Raw genomic sequence first — 22,246 nt, 5'->3', positions numbered from 1 at the left:
TTGAACAGTCCAAATCTGGAGGCACAAGACAAGAACAAGGCTAGATGTGGTGGGTTATGCTTGAAGCTGGTGTGGTGAACCTGAGACACAGGACACTGTGACTTGATGTCCAAAAGTACAAAAAGACAGTGTGTGAAAAAACTTGAAGCTGACCTAGATGTCTGTATCGTAGAGGAGACTAAGCGGACTGGATGTTTGAGCCGGGGTTTATACTGCAGTGGATTGCTTGTGGATGTGATTCAGGTGTGCAGGCTCAGCAGCTGCTGGCACTCAGGAGGATTGGCAGGAGGCCATGCCCAGCAAACACAGAGACAAACACAAGGGAGAGGCAAAGCTGAAACTCTAACACTTACAGCCAATAATGATCTATAAATAATAACAATACAAATAGATAAATCAAAACTAAATACCTGTGTCTAATCAAGTTTTTAATTATAAGATAACATAAGGCCAGCAGTAGGCAGATGAAGCCTGGCTTGTTTGTGTTACTGCTGACTTGGAAACCTCCGTTGTTTCCCCTGTATTTTGTGGTGAAGGTGGAAATGATGAATTCTGATTCAAACAGTTTTGTTTTGTTCAGTTCAAAGTTTTGGAGTCGTCATGTGTTGCCTCTTTTGCTAAGCTAAGCAACTGCATCACTGTTCAAATGCCCCTCGTCAGTGATCGAACATATCTGCACACACACCGATCAGCCAAATCATTCAAACCACTGACAGGTGAAGTGAATAACTTTGATTATTTTGTTCCAACTCAAACACCGTTGCAGATCAAGTAGTACTCCCCAGTGGCAGTGGACAAAAGCAGCATGCCACACTACAAAAACTGTTTATAAATGGCCTGAGGAGCGTGACAAAAAGCTCAAGGTGTCGACCTGGCTTCTAAATTTCTCAGGTCCCAATCTGCTCAAGGATTCTTGTGATGTGCCGTTACCCCAGATGTACCCCTAATCCAAGGTGGGGCCTCCTTGGATCGGACTTGGCTCTGACCTGTCGAGGCATGGACACAGGATCTCTGGGAGTGTCCTGCGGTGTCTGGTACCAGTGTGTTGGCGGCAGATCCAGTTAGTCCAGTGGGTTGTGAGGTGGGTTAATGGCACGTGCCACAGATGCTCATTCAGATTGGGATCTGGGGAATTTGGAGGCCAGGTTGACACTTTGAGGTCATGCTGCACTATTTATGAATTGAGTCGAGTGGTAAAGGTAGTGGAATGTGATTGTGAAGGTTCATCTGTCTCTGTTTGTCAGCCATGGGACTGACTCGTAATGTGTCCAGGTCTACCCTGACCTCTCGCACTATCTCTGCTAGGACTGGCTCCAGCCTCCAGGTATAGTTGACAGCTGCAGTCTAGTGTCAAAGGAAGTTAAACACAGTGAGACCTTCCAGACAAAAACACACTTCAACTTTGACCATGTTGTCTAAAATCATGTTTAATGGTTCAAACTGCTGTGAAGAGTCCAGAGTTCAAAATATCGGAGTGTTAGTATAGTTTACTGATAAAAGAAGTGTAGTACTGGGTGTTAGTGTGTTTACATGGACAGACTTTACTGTGTGATAATGACAGAGAGCACTGTTTATCATCAGAGGCTGTGTTCAGACAGCAGGTCTGCTCTGGGAGGAAGGACGAGCCACTTTCACAGCAGACATTTTGACAGGTCACAGTCGGAAAAGCTCAGGTGATGGGTTTGAATTCCATTCAGCTGCTTCAGTGTATCCTGGTGTCGTCCATGCTCACGGTCACACTGCCATAACTTACTGGAACACTTGACCATAACAGAGCTATTGTTAATAGTATTAATGCCTCATTTCCACCTCATGGTTCAGCTCGACTCGTCTCACTTTCGGTACCAGGGATCTTATTTGTAAAACAATGCGTATGATCCATACTAAAAATGTACGTACGAACAAAAGCCAAAGTCGTGGGCGCCAAAAATGATTCAACATTTTCTACAATCAGGGCTCCACCTCACCATCTGTGTCGCCAATTTCCTGTCTCCAAAATGTTTGTAAGCATGGGTCAAAGTTTCTTCCATCATTGGCTATTTGAAAATAGCAGGTTTGTGCAGGATGTCCCGTGACGCATGATTCTCTCTGAGCAATCAGTGGTCTGCTTTATTTTAACTCCAACTTTTAGTATCAGCGCAGCTTGCTTGGAATCTCGATGAGGTGGTACCAAAGAAGTACTGGGTACTATCCACAAGTTTTGCTGATAAAAAACCCCAAAAGAGCGAGACAAGTTGAGTAGAGCCGTGCCATATCACGCAGTGGAAATGCAGCATTAGCTACACCTGTGCTTTTCCTACGATGACAAATCAAAATGTATGCTGTGAGAAAAGCCCTTAAAATACCCCCCAGTATCCAAAAGGAAATGTATCACATCAGTGAAACAACAAGTAGTGTGCATCAGTACTGATTTAAAAAACGCTTGCCACATGACCTAATCAACCAGACCTAACCAAAGAAGTAAAAGATGACAACTGATATAAGTGAATAGCAAAAACTCAATTGTGATTGAAATTTCTGATGAACCATTCATAATGAGACTAAAGATGGTGGAGAGTTTAATGACAGCTTGATAAACCTTTAGTGGCAACATCAACAAAGACAATCTTAAAACTGTATGTGTATAAATATGTAGTGTGCCATCCTGAATTAATAAAATACACATCCAGAAGATGATTAAAATTTTAAATTTGTCAGTAATTATTTTTCTTATTTTGTCCATAAATGGTAAAACACAGAAATAATTGAATTTAAAAATGGAATTTCAAATTTGTTAATAAATTGACCAATGTGTGTTCCATAGTTTCCATGTCACATTTAATTTTTTTCTTGCTTTAATTTCCATTTTGTGATCAATTTCATTTAAAGACGGCTCTCTTATTAATGCGTTGTGCTACACAGAATTTAAAAGAAGTCCAACCCACAGAGCAGCTGCAGGAATTCATGCCTTTTGAAACTGACCAACTTAATAGTTGATCCAAACCCAAAAAACATCCAGAGACACACTCAACACTCTTCCGTCAGAATAGTCATCTACATCTACATGTGTCTGGACAGTGTAATGCAATGTAATCCACCTGTTCTGTCATAAGGTTTACTTCTATGATGCATATAATGTTGGCGAGCACTGAGGTCATAGTTAGCGATGGTGTGTTATATTCACCTCTCATATAACGTAGGACTAATCCAGTACAACACAACCTTTAACTGTGACCTCATTAATAAACATATAATTGAATCTATACATTATCAACAAAAACTAAACATGAATTTCGTGAAGGTCGAGTTCATGGTTGAGCTGTTGGAGTGAATTGCATTAGATTGTACAGGTGTACCTAATAAAGTGGCCACTGATCGTAGATATCCTGCTCAGCAGTTCTGAACATGAACATTTGTCGTTTTATGTTGTGGTGTCACATCGAGACCAGAGGAGGCGCTGGATCCAACCATAGTGAAGAGGGGAGCAGCTGATATTGCTCATGTTGCCCTGGTTGCCTTAGTTGCCGTTGCTTGAGTCGCTCTTGTTGCTGTCTGAACACAGCGTGAATATCATTCTTTCCTTTTCTGCAGAGTTCAGTAAAGTTTAGGTCGTGGCTACACGTCTATCACAGTCCAAAATGTCCAAGTCCAAATGGCTTTAAATGTCCTCCATCACATCACCGTGGTAACGTGGCCAACATCCAGGATTATTACGAAATGTGACCATGGAGAGGAGCCGTGGCGCCAACATGGCCGCCACTTAAAAGAATTTTTCTTTTTCAAACAAAGTGTCATGTACATACTGCATGGCTGTGCGTAGGGTTTAGTACTACAGCTTTGAAGCTCCACCCCCTCTCTTGTCTTCATTGAGTGCTTTAGGTGTATACACACACACACACACACACACACACACACACACACGCATACATACAAACACACGCACACATGCACACGCTCACAAACACACACACACACACTAAAACGCACACTAAATAATGTTTGTGCAAAGAAAATAAAAGACAAAACTCAGACTGCGAACAGACAGTCTGACAGATGTAGAGATGAACTACATTCAGCTACAACAGCCTGTGATAGTGCAATATCTACACACACATACACACACAATCATCCACACAGTCACACACACGCACACGGTCATCCACACGATCACACACACACACACCACACACACAGTCAGATCTCAGTGGCGACTCCGGCGCTGAGTTGCTTGGCCTTTCCCCTGCAGGACGTCATCCCATCTCTGCACAGAAAGACAGACAGGAAGTGAAATGAATGATCGGTCACTGCACACAATTACTCATGTTCCTGATGAGGTCTGTTGCTATGGTTTTTATCAGGATTTCAGCCTCTGTATCCTCAGATGTTAATAAACAAGTGTGAGTTACTTTGAAGGTGTTTTCACACTAAAGTACACCTTTTTTTACCAACATAGAAACAGTTCTGTTCTGGTTCCCGCACCTGATTTTGACCAAAAATAAACTGGTTTAGAACCTGAAAATTAGGTTTTTCTTCATCTAAAGTGTGAACCGTGACAACATCAGTGGGTGTATCATACTCTACAATAATGTGGAAACTGATGGAAATGTGGCCTGGTTCCTTCGACAGCACCAACGTTCTAAGAGTCCTGAACAGAGTTCATTTGTGGGAAAAAGGGCTAAAAGAGAAGCACATTTTATTCAGAGTCAACGAAAGGACACGAGTGCACAAGAATTTAATGCTAGCCAGTACAAACTGAAGGCCAAAACACATGAGGGGTGAACGTTGCGTGTCAAAAAATCTGCCCTTATTATTTTCAATGCACAACCCCACTTGACGTCCATTGGTGCTCCTAGACAAGTGGTTCCAAGTGTTCAACTTTTTATGTGATAAATGATATGTCAGGGCACGTTAATTGGAGTATGAACTGCTGTATGTAAACTGGTGTGTTAATGGAATATTTATTGTCATTAGCCATGTTAACAGCTTCATCTTTTATAGAATGTTGTCTTTTCACAATAAGAGCAACAACCAGAATATTTTGTGCATGTATGCAACGATGACTGCCAATTTTTAAGCTATGGGTGAATTTCAGACAGAGGTAGACAAAAACAACCTCTCATTTCTTGCTACATGTAGCTAGGTAATTAAGCTAATGTTAGCTCCATGACTCGGTTATACATTTTAGGAAGCTGTTAACAGTAGACAACTGAACAATGTTTACTGCAAAACTAACTCCTTCCAGTGTATCAAACTTCCAGTCGAACTTACATTAAGAATGTCCACCAGGCTGCAGTAGCACAGTTAACTTACAAAGCCTCCACCTGTGCTGCTGCAGGTGTGTTTATATAGAAATTCAGAGGAGACGCTGCTCTGAAACCATCAGTACCACTGTGTTTTGGATTAAAAAGGATCTGAATCTCACCTTGACCTTCTTGCCCAATTTGTCCCTCCACTTCTGAGCAATGGAGCCGTCGATCAGCAGCAACCTGCAACCACAAACACAGCGTGAGGTTTATTCACAGTCACACTGAATTCTTTTTACAGTAGAGGTGAGCCCAGCAGTAATTTTATGAAACATAATATCAGGCTTAGTAGAATTCAAAGAAACAAGTAGGGGTGCTACAATTAATCATAACATTTCACAATGTCAGGAAAAGACTAAACCATCTGAGTTTTTACAAGTTGGAAAAAGAAGGGACAAACAGCTGGATCAGTGAGCTGGATAACCACCAACTGGAGACCTGCTTTACCCAGAAGAGCCTGCATTGAGCTCAAGTTTGAAGATCTTATTGACTAGCTGGACCAGTTTCCTGGAGGAAATCTGATGTCAGTAACAATACTTTTACAATCTGTTATAACTCCATACTCATACCTGGACGTCTCCTCGTTCTCATAGCCCATAATGAGGAACTCCTCCCCGGGAGACAGAGGAGGACACAGGCAGGAGGAAGAGTAGTAGAGTGTATGCGTCTCCTTGGGAATGTTGACCAGAGAAGACTTGAGCACTTCCTTCACCTCCACCACCGCTGTGGGCTCCAGGCCGCGGTTCCTCACCTCCCTCACTCTCGCCCTGATCACTAAAAGAGAGAGTCATCAGCATACGTGGACACACTGGACTTGAAATCTCACTCATACGATTCAGTGCTTTCACACCTGCCCTGTTTGGTTCGGTTCAATCCAACTAAAGTTTATTTGCAGCCTAAGTGCGGTTCATTAGGGCAGGTGTGCATACTCGGGTACGCACCAAAACAACCAGATGGAGACCTTCTTGAAGAGGTAGGCCCCGATCACACAGAAAGTGTTTCAGCAGCTGGAGGCAGCTTTTTGTAATTGTTTTTAATGAGAATGAAGCTTTTCGCTTGCTGTTTTGCTACATGCCTCACGGTCTGCGCTCAAGACGCCTGGCGTTTTTGCCGAAGTGCTCTGAACTCCTCAAGTTAGAAAAACTTTGGAGTGGAAAAGTGCCCCACGTCATCTCCACTTTTTTTCCCATTGTCCATCGGATGATTTTAGAGGCGGGCCTTCTGTTGTGGTCACAACATCAAGTTTACAGTTGGAACCAGGTAAACCTTTATTGTTTTTCTCAGAAAATGCTCCCTTAATGACTTGAAACAGGTGGTGAGGAGAGCACAACAGAAGCTTCAAGAGCAACAGATCAACGAATTAGCATATTGCATGAGAATAAAGACAGCATCAATGCGGCAGTGCGAAACCAAAAGAGGTGGAAGCTGCAAACATGGAGGAGAAACCTGCACAGCCAGTAACAGTGTGGTCCAGCAGGTTGGATTCAACAGCAAAACCAGTGTTAATTAGCATAGCGAGAGCGCCAGCAGTCAGATTATAGAGACCACCATGACGTGCCACCATGCTTCACTGAACTCCTCTGCCTTAATTATATCTGAATATTTTGAAAGTGAGCTCTTGTTTTTAATGATGGCTGGAAAAAAAAATCTGAAAATCTTCCCCAAATGGATTCTGTGGCCAGAGGCATTAGTGAGCTCCAGAATTCCACATGGAAATCTCTGCTGCTGGATTTGCCAAATCATCTGGAAAAGCCTTTCTGGGCTTTTAGCTTTAGTATGTCTAATTTAATCTAAGTAACCAAACGGCCTCGGCACCAAAATCTTTCCCTCGACATGAAGGAGAAAAACAAGTCAGAGAGAAAGAATCCGCTGAAGAGTTTCGTGATACTTAAAAGATTTTCAATACGGCAGTTTTTTGAAGTGAAGTAATGTGCATTTAGACTTTGATGTTTATCTCACATGACGATTGGCTGTCTGATGTTCGGACCACATTCTCACTTTAAAACCTTAAAGGGTTGATTTGGAAAAGTACCAACAACCTGATTTGAGCAGGCTGCCTGACAAATTACATCCCTACTCATAAACACATACATGTGAGGTTTCTAGTGATTTGTCTTATATATATTTGTCTTATTACAACAAACAATATGATATAAACCCTAAAAACCTGAACACTGCTGAGATCTCAGAGCTGCAGACTGACTTTTGATTCTCAGTGGGATTAGCAGGAATGGAAACACTTAATCATTAAGGGATGGATTCAATGCTCAGATCAATAACATGATTAGATCATCTCGTATAAAGATAGCTGACAAATCGTCAGCAGGTGTTGCGATATACAACTGAATAAAGTACAATGAACTTGTGTCTCATATTTGTGAAAACTTGAATATGTCCCAGATGACTCACCATAGTTGTAGTTGTTCCTCAGGTAGGTCTTCAAAGTCATTTTGACCGTCTTACACCTGCAGCGATCTACAGACACAGACGCAAACACAAAGAGGGTGATCAAATCATTTTAGAAGTACATCAGAAATAAAATGTGTTCAGGTTCCCCCTCCTTAAAAGTTCCAGATTGGATTTGGGACTTTGCGCTCACATCATATGTGACAAATGCCAGAGATGGGAAAGCCTCCCATGTTTAAGACTTGCAAGCTTTCCTGCTAACTTTAACTTACAACATTGCTGTTGTATTATTGTTGGTTGGATGTGCGAGGATTAAAAAAACAGCACTATACCTTAACATTGTATTTAATTCCCTTTAACAATGGAGTGTTCCTGAGGTATCGAAAAGCACAACTTGTCATTTTTACACTTGTGTTAGACACAGGTAAACAGACAGGTTACCTCTGTTTGGTCCTCTGCAGTGGAGGTTGTTGGAGTCCATTGGAAAGTCTGGACTGGATTCTGTCAGAGGATAAACCCAGAAAGTAAACTGGTTAAACTGGTTTCTAGACTGTGTTCAGATGCACATCAGCATGTTGGTGAGAAAAACATGATTTCCTGGAGCAGAACTGATGAAGTGCATTGTTCCCCTGTCAGTCGTGGAGATTCTGAGGTGGTTTGTTAGTTTTGCATCCAACCTGATCAACCTGATACCTAATCAAGCAGCGAACCAGCTAACTCTTAGGAAACCAGCTTGGTCAGAGAGATGGCCGAAGGTCAGCCTCACCTGGGTTACACCTGGCTGGGTCCTGGTAGTATGGATCTACAGAAATGCAGAGAGACACCGTCAGTGTCAGAAATCATGTACACAGAAGAACAAATATGAAACCACCTTGTGGTTTTGGCAAGTTCCCTTCCCGTCTTAACGTCCTTTAGAGGCTGATGTGGCCGTTGCAGCTACAATATGAAAGTGTAGCTGTTGTTAGACATCATCTTAAGGGTAGAGGAGTTTAAGTGTCTGCATACTTGGTTAAGATGCAAGATCTAAAGACTGCTGTGGTGAATTTGATATTACATTTCAATCCTCACAGACAGTCATGAGCTTTGGGTAGCGACCTCAAACTGTATATTTTGAATGCAATCGACGGAATGAGTTATCTTTAAAGGGTAGGGTCAAGAATGAACTTTTAGCTAGTGGCACACAAACTGAAAAAAAAATGCAAACCAATCTCAGTGCAAAAGAAAAGAAAAAAGAAAACGACATCATTTATTTTGTGTGCTAACGTAGATTTTTACTGGCATTTAGCGAGTGACGAGTGCTAATTTTGGACGCTATCATTAAATTTTTCTGTAGCTTGGAGGTGTTTTTTGTGTTTTTGAGTTTCAGGCAGGAAGAAATTCTTCGTAAGATGTCCCCGAACTCTGTTCACTGATTGGCTGCGGGTTTCCTCTGGCTGCAATTTGCTGCCACAAGTTTGAATATCCCCAACTTTTAGTTTGGCCACACTTCACCGCAGATTCAAACGGCTGCAGCTTGTTGAGCTCGGAGCAGCCTCAGCAGCTTTAGACAATGCAGCTTGCGGCAGGCCACACTTCGCCACTGCTGCTTGTGTTTTCAGCATCAGATATGCAGAGTCTTGACCTGTCCTCACCAGGTGAAAGATTACTTTCCATTTGGTTTGATTTTGTGTCTGCAGAGCTTTACTTCTGGCAGTGCACTCTGTGTCACAGCGTCTCCGAATGCAAGTGAAGGAGACAAACAGGTAAACTCTCTGTGGCTGCTTCAGATTTCTGTTCCACCCAGAGACAAACTTCTGAGCAGCAACTCTCAGCCTGAAGACCGTCCACTGAGCGATCCACCCTGGCTGAACCTCAGCAAATCAACAACTCATACCGAGGGAAAATCCCCAAACCCTGCTGAGCCGAGCCGAGCCGAGCCGGGGCCGCGCGGAGATACGCGGGTGTATCGTTATGGAGGTCAAGGGGATTGAGATGAGTTTTTTTTCAGGACTTGCTGGTCCAGGGCCTGTTTAAAGAAGCAGAGGACAGTGAGGGTTTTATTGAGTGTAAAACTAGTGGGCTGCCTGTATCAAGGAGCTCTTTGAGAAAGTCAGTGGGAGTGAAGTCAGAGGGGAAATGACTCACGCTATCTGTTCGAGAGGGAGCAGAAACAAACTGCTGAGAGCAGAAACATGATAGAAAACACCGATAGGGCTCAGTTAGGCAGGGAAAAGTGCTTCCTGATGGTCCGAGTTTTTCAGTGCGGAGAGTCAAATATTTTTTGTTCAGAAGCTGGCTCCACATTAAGACGTTTTAGATAAATTTATTAAGTAATATTAATATCCAGTCGGTCTCAACCACAACATGTCAACTCTGTAGCCCCCCTACATCCAAACTGTATAAGAATTATGGTTTAAAAATTTTGTTAAGCATTGAGCACACTCTTAGCAACTTTGAAAAAAAAATGTAACTACTAAACTATAACTGCGGTGAAATTAATAAATATATAACTTTTTATCGACTCCCTCAGATCTTACCTCTGACATCCATCATGCATGCTATTCAAGAAAAAAAAACTGGGAGGTTGGCACTTTATATGGCTTAATAGTCAAGACTTTGAGATTTTAAAATCTTTTAAAAAAATAAAAATAATCTGAAAAAAAACATTAAAAATTAAATATATATATATATATATATATATATGTATATATATATATATATAAAAATCCCAGCATAACTGAAAAGTAAAAATCAAAAACCTTAAATAAATAAGTTTTTTTTTTTTTTTGCAAATTCTCAAGAATGAGTGAAATATAAAAATGACGATGATAATATGAATGATAAACGTAACACTACCTGGTCCCTCTGCCTTAACAATAGCCTCAGGTGAGATGCAGACTCCACGGTCGTACAGCGGCAGCTCGCTGCAGGCCAGGCTGTCGGGCCAGCTGTGGTTGTAACGCTTCATCACCGGCTCACAGCCGTGCTTCGCCCTCTCACACACCGCCTTGCACGGTTTGATGGGCTCATGCTGGAAGTCGATGGTGCAGATGGGAGCGTACATGGCGCACAGGAAGAAGAGCAGATCTGGACTGCAGCCAGTACCTGAAAGACACAGATAGGTGTGTTACCAGCAGGGTGAGGACATATTTGGTAATGTTTGTCAGTCGAAGTGGCTTTAAAGCACTTTTAAATACTTTCTGTGTCAGGATTATAAACTACAGTATTTTTCCTTTTCCATTTTTGGATGTATTTGGGGAAACACTGTCTGTGCTTCAGGCCTCTGGGTGGATGTTTCCCATGGCAGCGGTCGACTGACATTTAAGAGAGGACTCCCTGCTCTTACATCAGTTAAGGGACGGTGCGTTCAGGGACATCTGGCTAACCACACAGAACTTGTTCTGACTGCCACCCTGCTGTACATTTCACACAGGATGGGACCAGAAAGAGTTCAGCACTGGGCAGAGGAGGACTCAGTGTTTTTACTGCAGAGCAGAACTGAGGTTTGGCTGCACAGCTTCACAATGGAGGCACAGAAATACTTTGAACTTGTGACCTGAAACGGCTTCCTGGTTTTTGGCCTGCAGGTCTTTCATTAGGACATTTTTCTGGTTAAAGCTCATTGCCTTTCCACTTTCCCTCTCCATTCCTCCGACCACAGCTGAGCTGCGACCTCAGCCAATTCCTAAATGTATTTATTGAAGACAGACGCATCACGAAATATCTTGGCAGTTAATGAGGTTGTCCACATGCCTTTACATTTGATTCTCCTTTACAGTAAAGGATATTTAAACATGGGTCTTTGCCACAAAGCTCGAGGCTCAGCAGAGAATGCTGATGACTGCAGCCACAAACTTTCCCATCATGCGATGAGGTTGGTACAGTTAGATAACCAGCTGACTCACTGCAGAGTTCATGTGAATACTGTAGCTGCAATTTAAATATCTTCATGACATGCAATGTGTCCACAGAGAGGTGTGTCGGACCTTTTATTAAAAGAAACCCACAACGGATTAAGAATCAGATTTAGTTTAATTAACTAAATAACTAAATAAAAAATGAATACAACAATGAATAAAGAAAATGGTTTAACATCTGATTCTGGAACAGGATACAAATATTGAAATCTAAAGTCATGGACAGGTAGTGAGACAACAAACAAGCTTTTACAGCCAAGCTAGAAGCTCTGTGAGGCTATATTTAGGCATCCTGGTCCTGTGACATCAACAAAGTCAGCAGGATTCATCCTCTGAGGATCATGAATGTCAGCTCAAAATTCCATGACAATCCATCTGATAGTTTTAGAGATATTTCAGAGTGCTGTCAGCCCTAGAGTCGTCTTCTCTGGTCTGAATCAGGGACTCATGTTGTTCCAGAGTTGTATAATTGCCTAGATTGGGTGGGGGTTTTCACGGCAGCATTTACAAGAGGACCAGATCAAATGCCTTGTGTGAGAAAGCTGCTTTTGATTGGTCAGAATTTCCATGTGGGAAAAATCCAGGAAGTAAAGCAAACGTTGAAGAAGAGTACACTTGCAAGATAAATGTGACACTTTCTAATGTCACAATGGAGGGACAACTACGCAGGTTGATTTTAGCGCTGCTCATCGTGGACTATATTGCTGTCATTGTTCATTTTAGTCAAACCATACAGTTTGAAAACGAGGCGCGGCTCCAACTAGAAAACAATGTTTTGATGCATTGGATGTGCTGAATGTGCATATTAAGGCAGTACAGGAGGAGGTGCACATTAATAATCCTCCAGGACTGTAACATGCTCATGTTTAACCCAAACAATGTGTCATGTGACTGCAGTTGCTTCACATCCAGGTCGGAACACCTTCTCACCACAAACCAACCGCACCAGAGTTCATTTGTAACCGGACTGAGACCACCTCTTCAAGAAGGTCTCAGTCTGGTTGTTTTGAGTGTGATTGCTGTGTTCACACCTGCACAAAGGAACTGGAGTTTGAATGAACTAAATCAAATCAGTTTGGGTGCTGCTGGACATTATATTCATGATTAGTGTTACCGGCTCACCCTTTTTCCCCTTTAAGGGCAGTGGCCTTACGGGTAACCTCTGAAGGTGTGATGTGTGTATGGAGGGAAGCAGCTCTCATGACAGCAGGCAGCAAAAAGTGATGACAGTCAGCAGAATTGGGTGTCAGGTGCTGTTTATTATCGGACAAACCCTTCTGTTAGAACATACTGGAGCCTGGATGCTGTCACATCCAGAGATATACAGTCTAATGGTCACGCCACAAACCTACATCAGCTTTATATCCTGGTTTTAAAGGAATATCAACGTGGTAACAGCTTGAACTGATTTACTGATCGCAGTGAATCAGCTCAGAGTTCGAATACAGGAAGTGTGTAATATTGACTTCCTACAAACAGAGATATCAAGATAAAGTGAAACTGGAGACTTACAGTATATAGTTTACAGATGGAGATAGTGTATGTACAGAGCGTGCAGGTTTGCAGCGCAGCGTCATGAGCTCAACTTATCAGAAACACACAGAGGTTCAGTATCAGCTGGTGTGTACAGAAGAAAAGTTTCTGTCGGAAGAGCGACACAAAGAACTGGAAAAAAAGAAAAAGGTCACCAGTTCCAGTCTACAAAACTCACCTATTCACAGTTTGGTGGCACAAACTAAACGGTGCAGAGGCAGAAATCTCAACACATGGACAGTTTAGACCAAAAGTGTCTCCGTGGTCAGAGGAAGGGAGAAAATGTTTTTTATGATTTAGCTGAACTTTAATATTCAGGCCAGTTTGTATCTAAAGACCAGCAGCATCGGTCTGAGTTTGTTTTATTACCTTTGGACTGAGGTGAACTGTAAAACAAAAGTTTGGCAGCGCTGCAGCTGGACGGACTGAGCCTCTTTCATACTGAACATTCAGACAGTAAAACAACCTCAACTCAACAGAAGAGAACAAAAGAACAACACGAACACAACCCTATGTATAGAATTTAACTTTAACCTGATAAACTCCTGATGTGAGTCCACATGTTCAATCCAGACTGGTATGATGACACTCATGGTACATTTAGGGCATGTCCAACTCAACTGTTGCTGGTTAAAGAAGCAACAGACAGCATTTTTGCCTATATATATCATTATGAAAATAATGTGGGTTGCACAGGGTAGTATACACAGTAAAATCAGACTATCAGCGTTTACATAGGTTACTTAATGGCTTTGCAATCTTTGCAATAAGCTTCTGCCACCGGGGACGAATTTTCGCGGAAAAAAATCAGGAAACGCGTCATGTATTGCCAAACTGGTCGGTCAGCCAATCAGGGACTGGAGCTGGGAGGAACTGGCCGGGGCATGAGATAGTTGAGTCAGGAGCACGATAGCAGATGGACAAAGTTTGGAGACAAGTGAAAAACGGCCTAGCAAATGAAAAGGAGCTCCTCTGTGTGAGGAGGCAAAGAAGAGCAAAAAGGAGAGTGATAAAAGAAGAGGAAAAACAAGAGTAAACCTCAGTCAGGCGTTCAAGAGATGGAGGGAGCTCCGTGACCAAAGAGGCTTCAAAACCCATGTCCAGCTAGCTTTCTTTCTAATGGATCAGTAAGTAACACGGCTAAATGTTAGCTAGACCAGAGAGGACTGTACTGTACTGGCTGCTAGTTCATTCCTAGCTGGCCAGCATCGCAAATCGCCGCAACCAGGGAGCGAGTAGCGAGTGTTGGTCGGCTGACATCCTGGTTGCCATTCTACGGCAGCCCTTGGACAGTGATTACCCCCACCCCCCAGCCGCCGCCGCCACCGCCGCCACCACAGCTACTGGGCACCCAGCGTCTCCGACCGGGAGAAGTGGAGTGAAATCCTCTCCTCCGCTCCCGTTTGTCTGGTGAACGCCTCTCCTCTGTCAACACACTCTGCCAGCAGTTTAATAATATTGATGCCAGTTGTAACGTTTGAATCTTTTAGTAGTAAGCCATGTTCTAAGCAGGATAATGTATAGAATAACTCCCGACAGGGGAATGGAACCCCGACGTGCAGCGGAGTTATTTTTCAACTGTGACCGGCTCACTATACATTATCCCTTACGTGTCTACTGTTGTTTGTACTGGTACTGTGCATTCTGCTATAATTATTTGCATTACTATTTGTTTTTTCTTCAGATCTGATCTTGATCTTGAAATCTGATAATTGTTGCTCGGTCTCTTTACTCATTTATTTAGTAGAGTGTCCACACACCTTCTTATTCTACATATACATAGAGGTATACTGGTGGCTTTACAGCCTACATTTTATTGATTATCTCTGATCCCCACGCTCAATTTGGTTTTTGCGACAGTGCGAGCAACACTGCTGACGCTAGGTGGCGCCAAGCTAAAAAAACCCGAATCCTATCTGTTGCCTCTTTAAATGGTGCATTATCTGGGCGCAAAGTAAGATGCAAGAGGCAAAAGGGGTTGTTTTTAGTCCCTTAATTAATCGTTGGTGTGTTTTGGGCGTAACATAAATTCAGTCACTCAAGAGTGTCATCTCCCATTACCTTTAAAACTCAGGTGTGGCTGCACCTGGCACACCGGTATTTGCATTTTAAACTTGACAGAGGGAATAGAACTAAACTTTCAACGGAAACAGAAAAAAGAACAAGAAGAAAAAGAGGCTGGATCATGGGGAGTACCACCAGTTGGTCCAGGAGCTTCTCCTCCATGATGGACGTTTCCAGGCATATTTTGAGATGACTCTGACACAACCTGCTGACTCCTTGATGTGGAGTCAGACAGCAGCTCTGCAGCTCTGCTCTGATCTCTGCTGTGTTCACAGAACATCATTAATATTTTTCTAATGAATGATGTATTACTTCATCCACCTGAAACACATCTACTCATCCCTATGTGTGTAACAAGCAGAGCGGATGCATGTTGTGAACCTGCCTATGCAGGCGCATCTTACTATCATAATAATGTGCCCTTTAGAGTTCAAGAAAATCCTGTGCTTTTCGACTTGGATCAGGTTTTCTTTTTAATGCTCAATCACTTTCTGCTGCATCAAAATAGCAACACACCAACACTGCACCTGACCACAGTCTGAAATAATAGCTGTTTGCCAAGGGTAAGACTTATTTTATAAGATGTAGCCTCCCAAAGTTCTGGTCAGGACTTACAGCATTTTTTCCCCAGCCTCTGTCCTATTTTGAGAGTTTCATCCATCACTTCTTTTTCAGTTCTGATGACATTTTCTTCTTCAACAGCTGAGTTGCCCAAAACAGGCAGTTTAAGGTCTGAGGGGAGCTTTGAAATCACTGACACACATTCTTTATATTAAATAACTCTGTGTGTGTGTGTGTGTGTGTGTGTGTGAGGACTGTGGCGATCACAGAGGGCCGAACCTTAAACCTTAAAAAGGTAAGGCCAAGATAAAAGTGATGGAGAGAGGACTTCAGGAAGAGGAGGATGATGATGATGAGGAGGAGGCGTGATAAAAGATGATGAAGGCATGAAGAAGTGTGAAGGTATGATATTGACACAGTGATAGTTGTCAGCTCTGCTGTTCGCTGAGTAAAGGGTTAGGGTTAAATGTTTCCCGTGATTAAAAAAATTCCTGTTGAAATAAAAAAGAATGGCTAATAATAAAATTTCTGATGTTATTCTTTCTATATTTATTAGGTTATGAAGCAGTTGTACAAAAAAACATTTTAAATTTTCAACATTCATTCATCAGTTTGACGTCCAGGTGCTTCTATAGAAGCGTATGATGGTTTTTATCATGTCCTGAGGTTATTTCTGCGTCAGTAATGAGGAGGAAACACAGCTACCAGTAATGTCACTGGTTTCAGGAACAGAAGAATTGTTCCAACACATTTATTTATCAAGCAGAGCAACACTGTTGAATGCCACTCTGCCGTCTGCTTTATGCGGGAGTCCCACTCAAGCATCGAATCGACACCATACCTACAGTGTACCCTACACCAGTGGTTCCCAACTGGTCGAGCCACAGCATCCAGATTTCTCCTTTATCATTAGTTTAAGGTCCAAACATTTTAATGTATTCAGCGTCCTACTTGTGTTTGGCCACGTCGTCAAGCTAGTTTGCTGCCTCTGTCAAGTAGCTGTTTGTTAGTCACTCACTCTACAGCAGGAAACGGCACTTCAAATTAAAACTCTATGCTGGAAATTCTCTATATTTCAAAATAAAGTTGTTTTTTTTTTTTTTTTTTACAAACTTGACACACTTGCTGTCCGTTCAGAATGGACCCGCAACCATTCTCCAGCTGCAAAAATGTGTTAAAATGTGTAGCCTATACACTGAATAAGAAAAATGTTTTACCATTTAGTCAACTGAAATGTTTGTCACACATCTATGGCCGAGCACCTTTTCCTCTAAATTTTGCCAAACCTCAATGGCAATAAATCATCTTGAGTCTCCCTCGCTAGGCTAGCTATGGATTCTAAATCCAAAAAAGGAAAAGTCTTGGAGGAAACAGAGTATTTAATAGGGTGTGGACAAGTTTGTTTGCTTTTAACGATGCAAAGTTAAAGTACTGAATAATCATACAGAGCCACTGCAGAGTCGCCACCTGGTGGTAAAACATATTAATGAACGCTGAGCTACCTTCATATAAAGCTCACTTATGTTTTGCAGCTCCAGACAGATTTTTTTTTTTTTGGGAATCATTTTTTGTCAGAAATCGTAATAGTTGCCGACCCCTGGCCTACGCTGTGGCCTGACGTGCACCTTCCCAGAAACCGCATGTTGTGGTGATGCAGACCTTCTGTTTACTTTTCTAAGCTGAAACCATTTCCCTCAGAGGAAACAGCTTTTATTTACTTTTATTTCACAGATAAGAAACAGTAAATTGTGAAGACGATAAAGCCCCTTCAAAACAATAATTTACGTTGTGTGTGTGTGATTTATCCTGGCTTCATTTGAAGAGAGAAAAACTCATTAATTCCCAGGATCTCATCTCCCAGTATTCAACCTGAGTCCTACATTATGAGCCCATTAATAACTTTGCAGATACTCAATCATCTGAGATAGACTACTGGGATTCTGGTTTAGTCCAGGCGACGTCCATTACTCCGAATTTCAACCAGAGCTCTGTACTTTCAACATTCTTCCTCTAACTAAATTGAGTGAGTGCGATGTTCTTCCAGGAGCTGCACAGCAGAGATATGTGGCCTGAGCGTCTCGAGTCAAACCAGAAACCAACAGAGGGCTGTAACTCTGACCAACTCTTCAACATTCGGCTGCTTTATCACTGACTGCTCCTACAGGAGCCAAGTTTTTTTTTCCATCTTGAGTAAACTCAATCAGAATGATGGTTTCCACAAAAATGTTTCCATGATCTCTGAGTGAACTATTGGTTTAAGGTTTCCTGTTGCTCAGTCAGAGGAGTTCAGACCAGATTCAGCTTTGCAAACGCTTTCATTCCTCCTGTAGATGTTAAACAGGAGAGGAAAGAAGAAGCCAGAGCAGCTTCCATGTCAAGTGACAGTTCAGTTTACCCCAAACCAAATAAATATATATAGCTTTGGCTTTATTTGTCCAGGTTTTCAGATATATATCTCTGAGATTCTGCCTCAAACGTACCACTGAGCACACACTAGGGCTGCGCCCCCCCGACTAAGGATTATCCTAGTCGACCACTAGTCATCATTACGGTCCATTAGTCGACAAGTCATCTGCATGTTTCTGATATGATTGTAAAGATTAAATGATATATTTTGGTGGTTTGAGTTGAAGGTGTGAGAAAGAATAGTATCAGTAACATTGTTAACACTGTGCTACATTACAGAGAAATACAAAACCGCACTAATGAACCTTCATTAATATAGGCCTATATTTTATCTCCAAGTGCACGTCACACACTGAGCGAGCCGCCTGTTAATGACGCTGTGGGCTAATGGGCATGTAGCTACTTCCATGTTTCAGATGATACGTCATGTTTGTAGTCGACCAATGAAGATGAGTTTACATATCACCTTGGGTTCGTCCTTCACCTTCTCAAAATGATCCCACACTTTGGATTTCCTGCCCGACATGTTATTAATTAGCCTGTGGAATAACCGCAGGTACCAGCCCTGGAAATTAACCTGACTCCTGTCTGACTGCTGAGCATGGACACTTCCTGTGTCTGTCCTTTCAAATTAAAGTCACACATGGTCCAGTCGTATAGGTTTGGATTTATTTTGACAAGACGCAGCTCAAAAGAGTTTCACTTGTTTGTTCTGCGACTAAGCAGTTGAGCAATAATAAATCTTACCCACTAATAACTTTTCTGGTCAACTGACGTTCGGTCGACTATTACGGGGCAGCCCTGGCACACACTGCTGTGATGTTGAGAGGTTCTGCAGACATAAGTCAAGTTTACACAACACAATTTTAACCCTGATCTTCCACTCACTAACAGCTCTTGGAGATCGTCGACAAAAGCCACAGATGAGATGAGAGGTGTGTGAATTTTCAAGACACAGTCGGAGAGATGTGCCGATGTGTTGCATACACATGCAGATAATAAAAATATGTGAGCCTATCTGAAGTTTGCTTTGACCAGCACTGACAGCAGCAACGACGTAAAGCCAATGAGAGCACAAGATACGAGGCCAGGGACATATTGGCAGGAGTTTTTTTTCTGTCTTGGTTTTGCACTGCAAATCAGCAAACAAACAACTTAGGATGTAGCTTTTTGCGGACATCCATTTTTAGAGGACAGAACTCCTGTCTCAGATGTATTCTTGCGTCTTTTCCCAAGAAACTTCTCGCGTGTTTTGTCATCCAATTTGGTGGGAATTCCTCACGTAAAGTGTAACTTTACACCCCTAAAAAAATCTTGCTTTTACTGACTTCTGGTGGTTAACGTCTCATCTCAGAGATGTACAGGTGTACATCACTGGTGGGTGTGGTTACAGGTGAAACAAAGACAGAGTTACTGTTCGATATTAGGAAGGAAAACACTGCCTCTGTGTTTAATATAAGTCTGTTGAACTACGAACACTCAGCTGTGGTGTAGCAACACTACATCAGTGTTGCACAGGGAGCGTAAAAACTCACCATGAGTCAGCACTCTTTTTGTCAGTTGGGAAAAGTGAACTAACTTTTCTCTCATATTCTAACTGACCTGTATTAAAGCTACATCTGTCTCGGCTGCTTTCCGTCCCGTCTCTTCTTTTTTTTTTCTTCCTTTCCTTCCCCCTTTACATTTAAGTCTTTCACCCTTTTTTCTCTTTTAATCTAAAGAAACACAGACATAAAAGGTAGGATTGCTGCTGTAATCTGCCGGCTGTGCTGTAAATTAATTGTTTAGTTGATTAGTTGTTAGTTAATTGTCAGAACTGCCGTCACAGTTTCCTAAAGACAAATAAAATAAATAAATAAATAAATAAATGCAGAAAAACAAACCCTCACACTAGGAAGCTGGACCTGAGAATATTTGGTGTTTTTTGAAAAAAAAGAAAAAAATACAAAACCCCAAAAAATCTATTTTCATAATGTGCCGATTTTATTTTATTGATTTGTGTCTTCAGCTCATTAAATCTGGATGATGATGATATTTCAGAGGCTGTGCGACAGTGACAGCTGCCAATTAAACTATTTAATTTGTCCATTAGTTAGTGAGAACTTTATTATCTTTACCCTCTGAAACCACTTTGAAGTCTTCTTACCATAAAATATATTTTTTTATGATTATGTTCATCAAAGTTTTGAATTTAAAAAAAAAAAAAAAATATCATCAGTAGCTGGTCTTTGTCCTAATCACTCTACTGTTTAGGTTAATTTAATTAGTTCTTAAAATAATTTAGGGCTGCACCTGAAGATTACCTTTATTATCCAAGAATCTGCATTAGTATTTTTGTGTGTAGTCAATTCATTTGTTCAAATTATTAAAAAATATTACATATGCTCATCATAATTTCCAATAATTTCAAATTTTAAAAAAAACTTTTTTTTTCCAAAAAAATAAAATAAAAATACAAATATTCACAAATGAGAGGCTGAAGCCTGAGGTGTTGTCTTTTTTGCAAAAAATAAAATTAAAAATAAAAATACATAAATTTTTGATGATAATTCATTTTCTCATTAACTGAATAATAAATTAATCAATTAATTATTTCAGCCCCAAAATAATAATAAGACCTTTAATTGGTCACGAGTCACGACTTTTTTTTAAACATAAAATTCCCGTATTAAGCATTTTTTTCTTTTTAAAAAATCACAAATATGTAATTAATTTAACGATTTAAAAAGACAATTTGCCAGCAAAAACAAAACAAAAACAAAAACAATAAATGACTAAAAAACCTACATGAATAAATAAATAAATGTAAATTGTTTGACCAAAAAGATCCTGTAAAAGTGTAATATGAACTTCGTGCTAAACACTGTGCCCAGAGGAGAACTGGTAAATACATAAATATAAAATAAAATGACAACATGAACTGTGATAAAGTGTAAAAAGTGTGAGCTGAACTTTGTGTGTCTGCACAGGAGCCACTCCGTCAGTTAATTAAGCCCTGGGTCCATTAAAGAATTAATTGTGGGTGTAATCAGTAATTAGTGTAACTCACCCAGCAGCCCTTCAAACTGCTCGATGGCCAGCACCGCGTTGTCCTGCGTGCTGTGGTGGAGGTGGTTTGGCATCTTGGTCATGTTCCACGGCATGGACCGGCACAGCGGGATCCGCACCGACTCACAGGACGCTGCCCGGACCGCAGCCGGCCACAGTGCGCAGGACACGGCCAGCAGAGACACGGAGAGTCCCGGGGACAGCATGACGGTGGTCGTTTCACAGAGGGGACACTGTCGGTGCTCCGGTGAAGTGTCGGTCACTCACGGATAGTTAAATCCAAAGAAGGACGTGATTTTCCTGCTGATTGGAGCTTTGCTGCTGCTGCTGCTGCTGCTGCTGCTGTCCGGTCTGCGGGCAGCTCGAGGAAGCGGGAGGAGCTGCTTTATTCAGGCTTTCACCTCCTCCTCTTCCTCTATCCCTCCTTCTCTACGACTCCCCTCCTCTGCTCCCTTCACCTCTCCTCTTCTTCTTCTTTCCTCTTCCCTCCCTCTCCTCCTCATCTCTTATCCTCCATGCTAAAAGACAGATTCCTTTTAGATGAAAAGTCAACACCAGTAAATCCGTTAAAAGCTCATAGATGTGTGTATCATTACAGCTCATGGAATCAGTGGTCACATCATTTACTGAGGTAAAAGTACTGCAGCTCATAAAGTATCCAAAGTAAAAGTACTGCAGCTCATAAAGTATCCAAAGTAAAAGTACTGCAGCTCATTAAGTATCCAAAGTAAAAGTACTGCAGCTCATAAAGTATCCAAAGTAAAAGTACTGCAGCTCATTAAGTATCAAAAGTAAAAGTACTGCAGCTCATAAAGTATCCAAAGTAAAAGTACTGCAGCTCATTAAGTATCAAAAGTAAAAGTACTGCAGCTCATAAAGTACCCAAAGTAAAAGTACCGCAGCTCATTAAGTATCAAAAGTAAAAGTACTGCAGCTCATAAAGTATCCAAAGTAAAAGTACTGCAGCTCATAAAGTATCCAAAGTAAAAGTACTGCAGCTCATTAAGTATCCAAAGTAAAAGTACTGCAGCTCATTAAGTATCAAAAGTA

The 22,246-nt window shown here is 41.6% G+C and overlaps 1 protein-coding gene across 1 annotated transcript; it reads right to left on the bottom strand.

Moving 5' to 3' along the window:
- Nucleotides 1-1,409: 1,409 nt before the first annotated feature.
- frzb (frizzled related protein) lies at nt 1,410-21,554 on the bottom strand. The gene is made up of 8 exons (XM_033618191.2): nt 21,198-21,554; nt 10,524-10,772; nt 8,455-8,490; nt 8,130-8,189; nt 7,692-7,757; nt 5,852-6,056; nt 5,402-5,465; nt 1,410-4,240 (listed from the first exon to the last, which is right to left on the bottom strand). The coding sequence occupies exons 1-8, from the start codon at nt 21,400-21,402 to the stop codon at nt 4,181-4,183; spliced, it is 945 nt and encodes a 314-aa protein (XP_033474082.1). The 5' UTR covers nt 21,403-21,554; the 3' UTR covers nt 1,410-4,180.
- Between the last annotated feature and the right edge of the window lie 692 nt (nt 21,555-22,246).

This window comes from Epinephelus lanceolatus, chromosome 14, assembly GCF_041903045.1.
Source record: "Epinephelus lanceolatus isolate andai-2023 chromosome 14, ASM4190304v1, whole genome shotgun sequence".
Classification (NCBI taxonomy): domain Eukaryota; kingdom Metazoa; phylum Chordata; class Actinopteri; order Perciformes; family Serranidae; genus Epinephelus; species Epinephelus lanceolatus.
The sequence above is the reverse complement of the archived record's forward strand: the minus strand, read 5'-3'. Positions and strand labels throughout refer to the sequence as shown.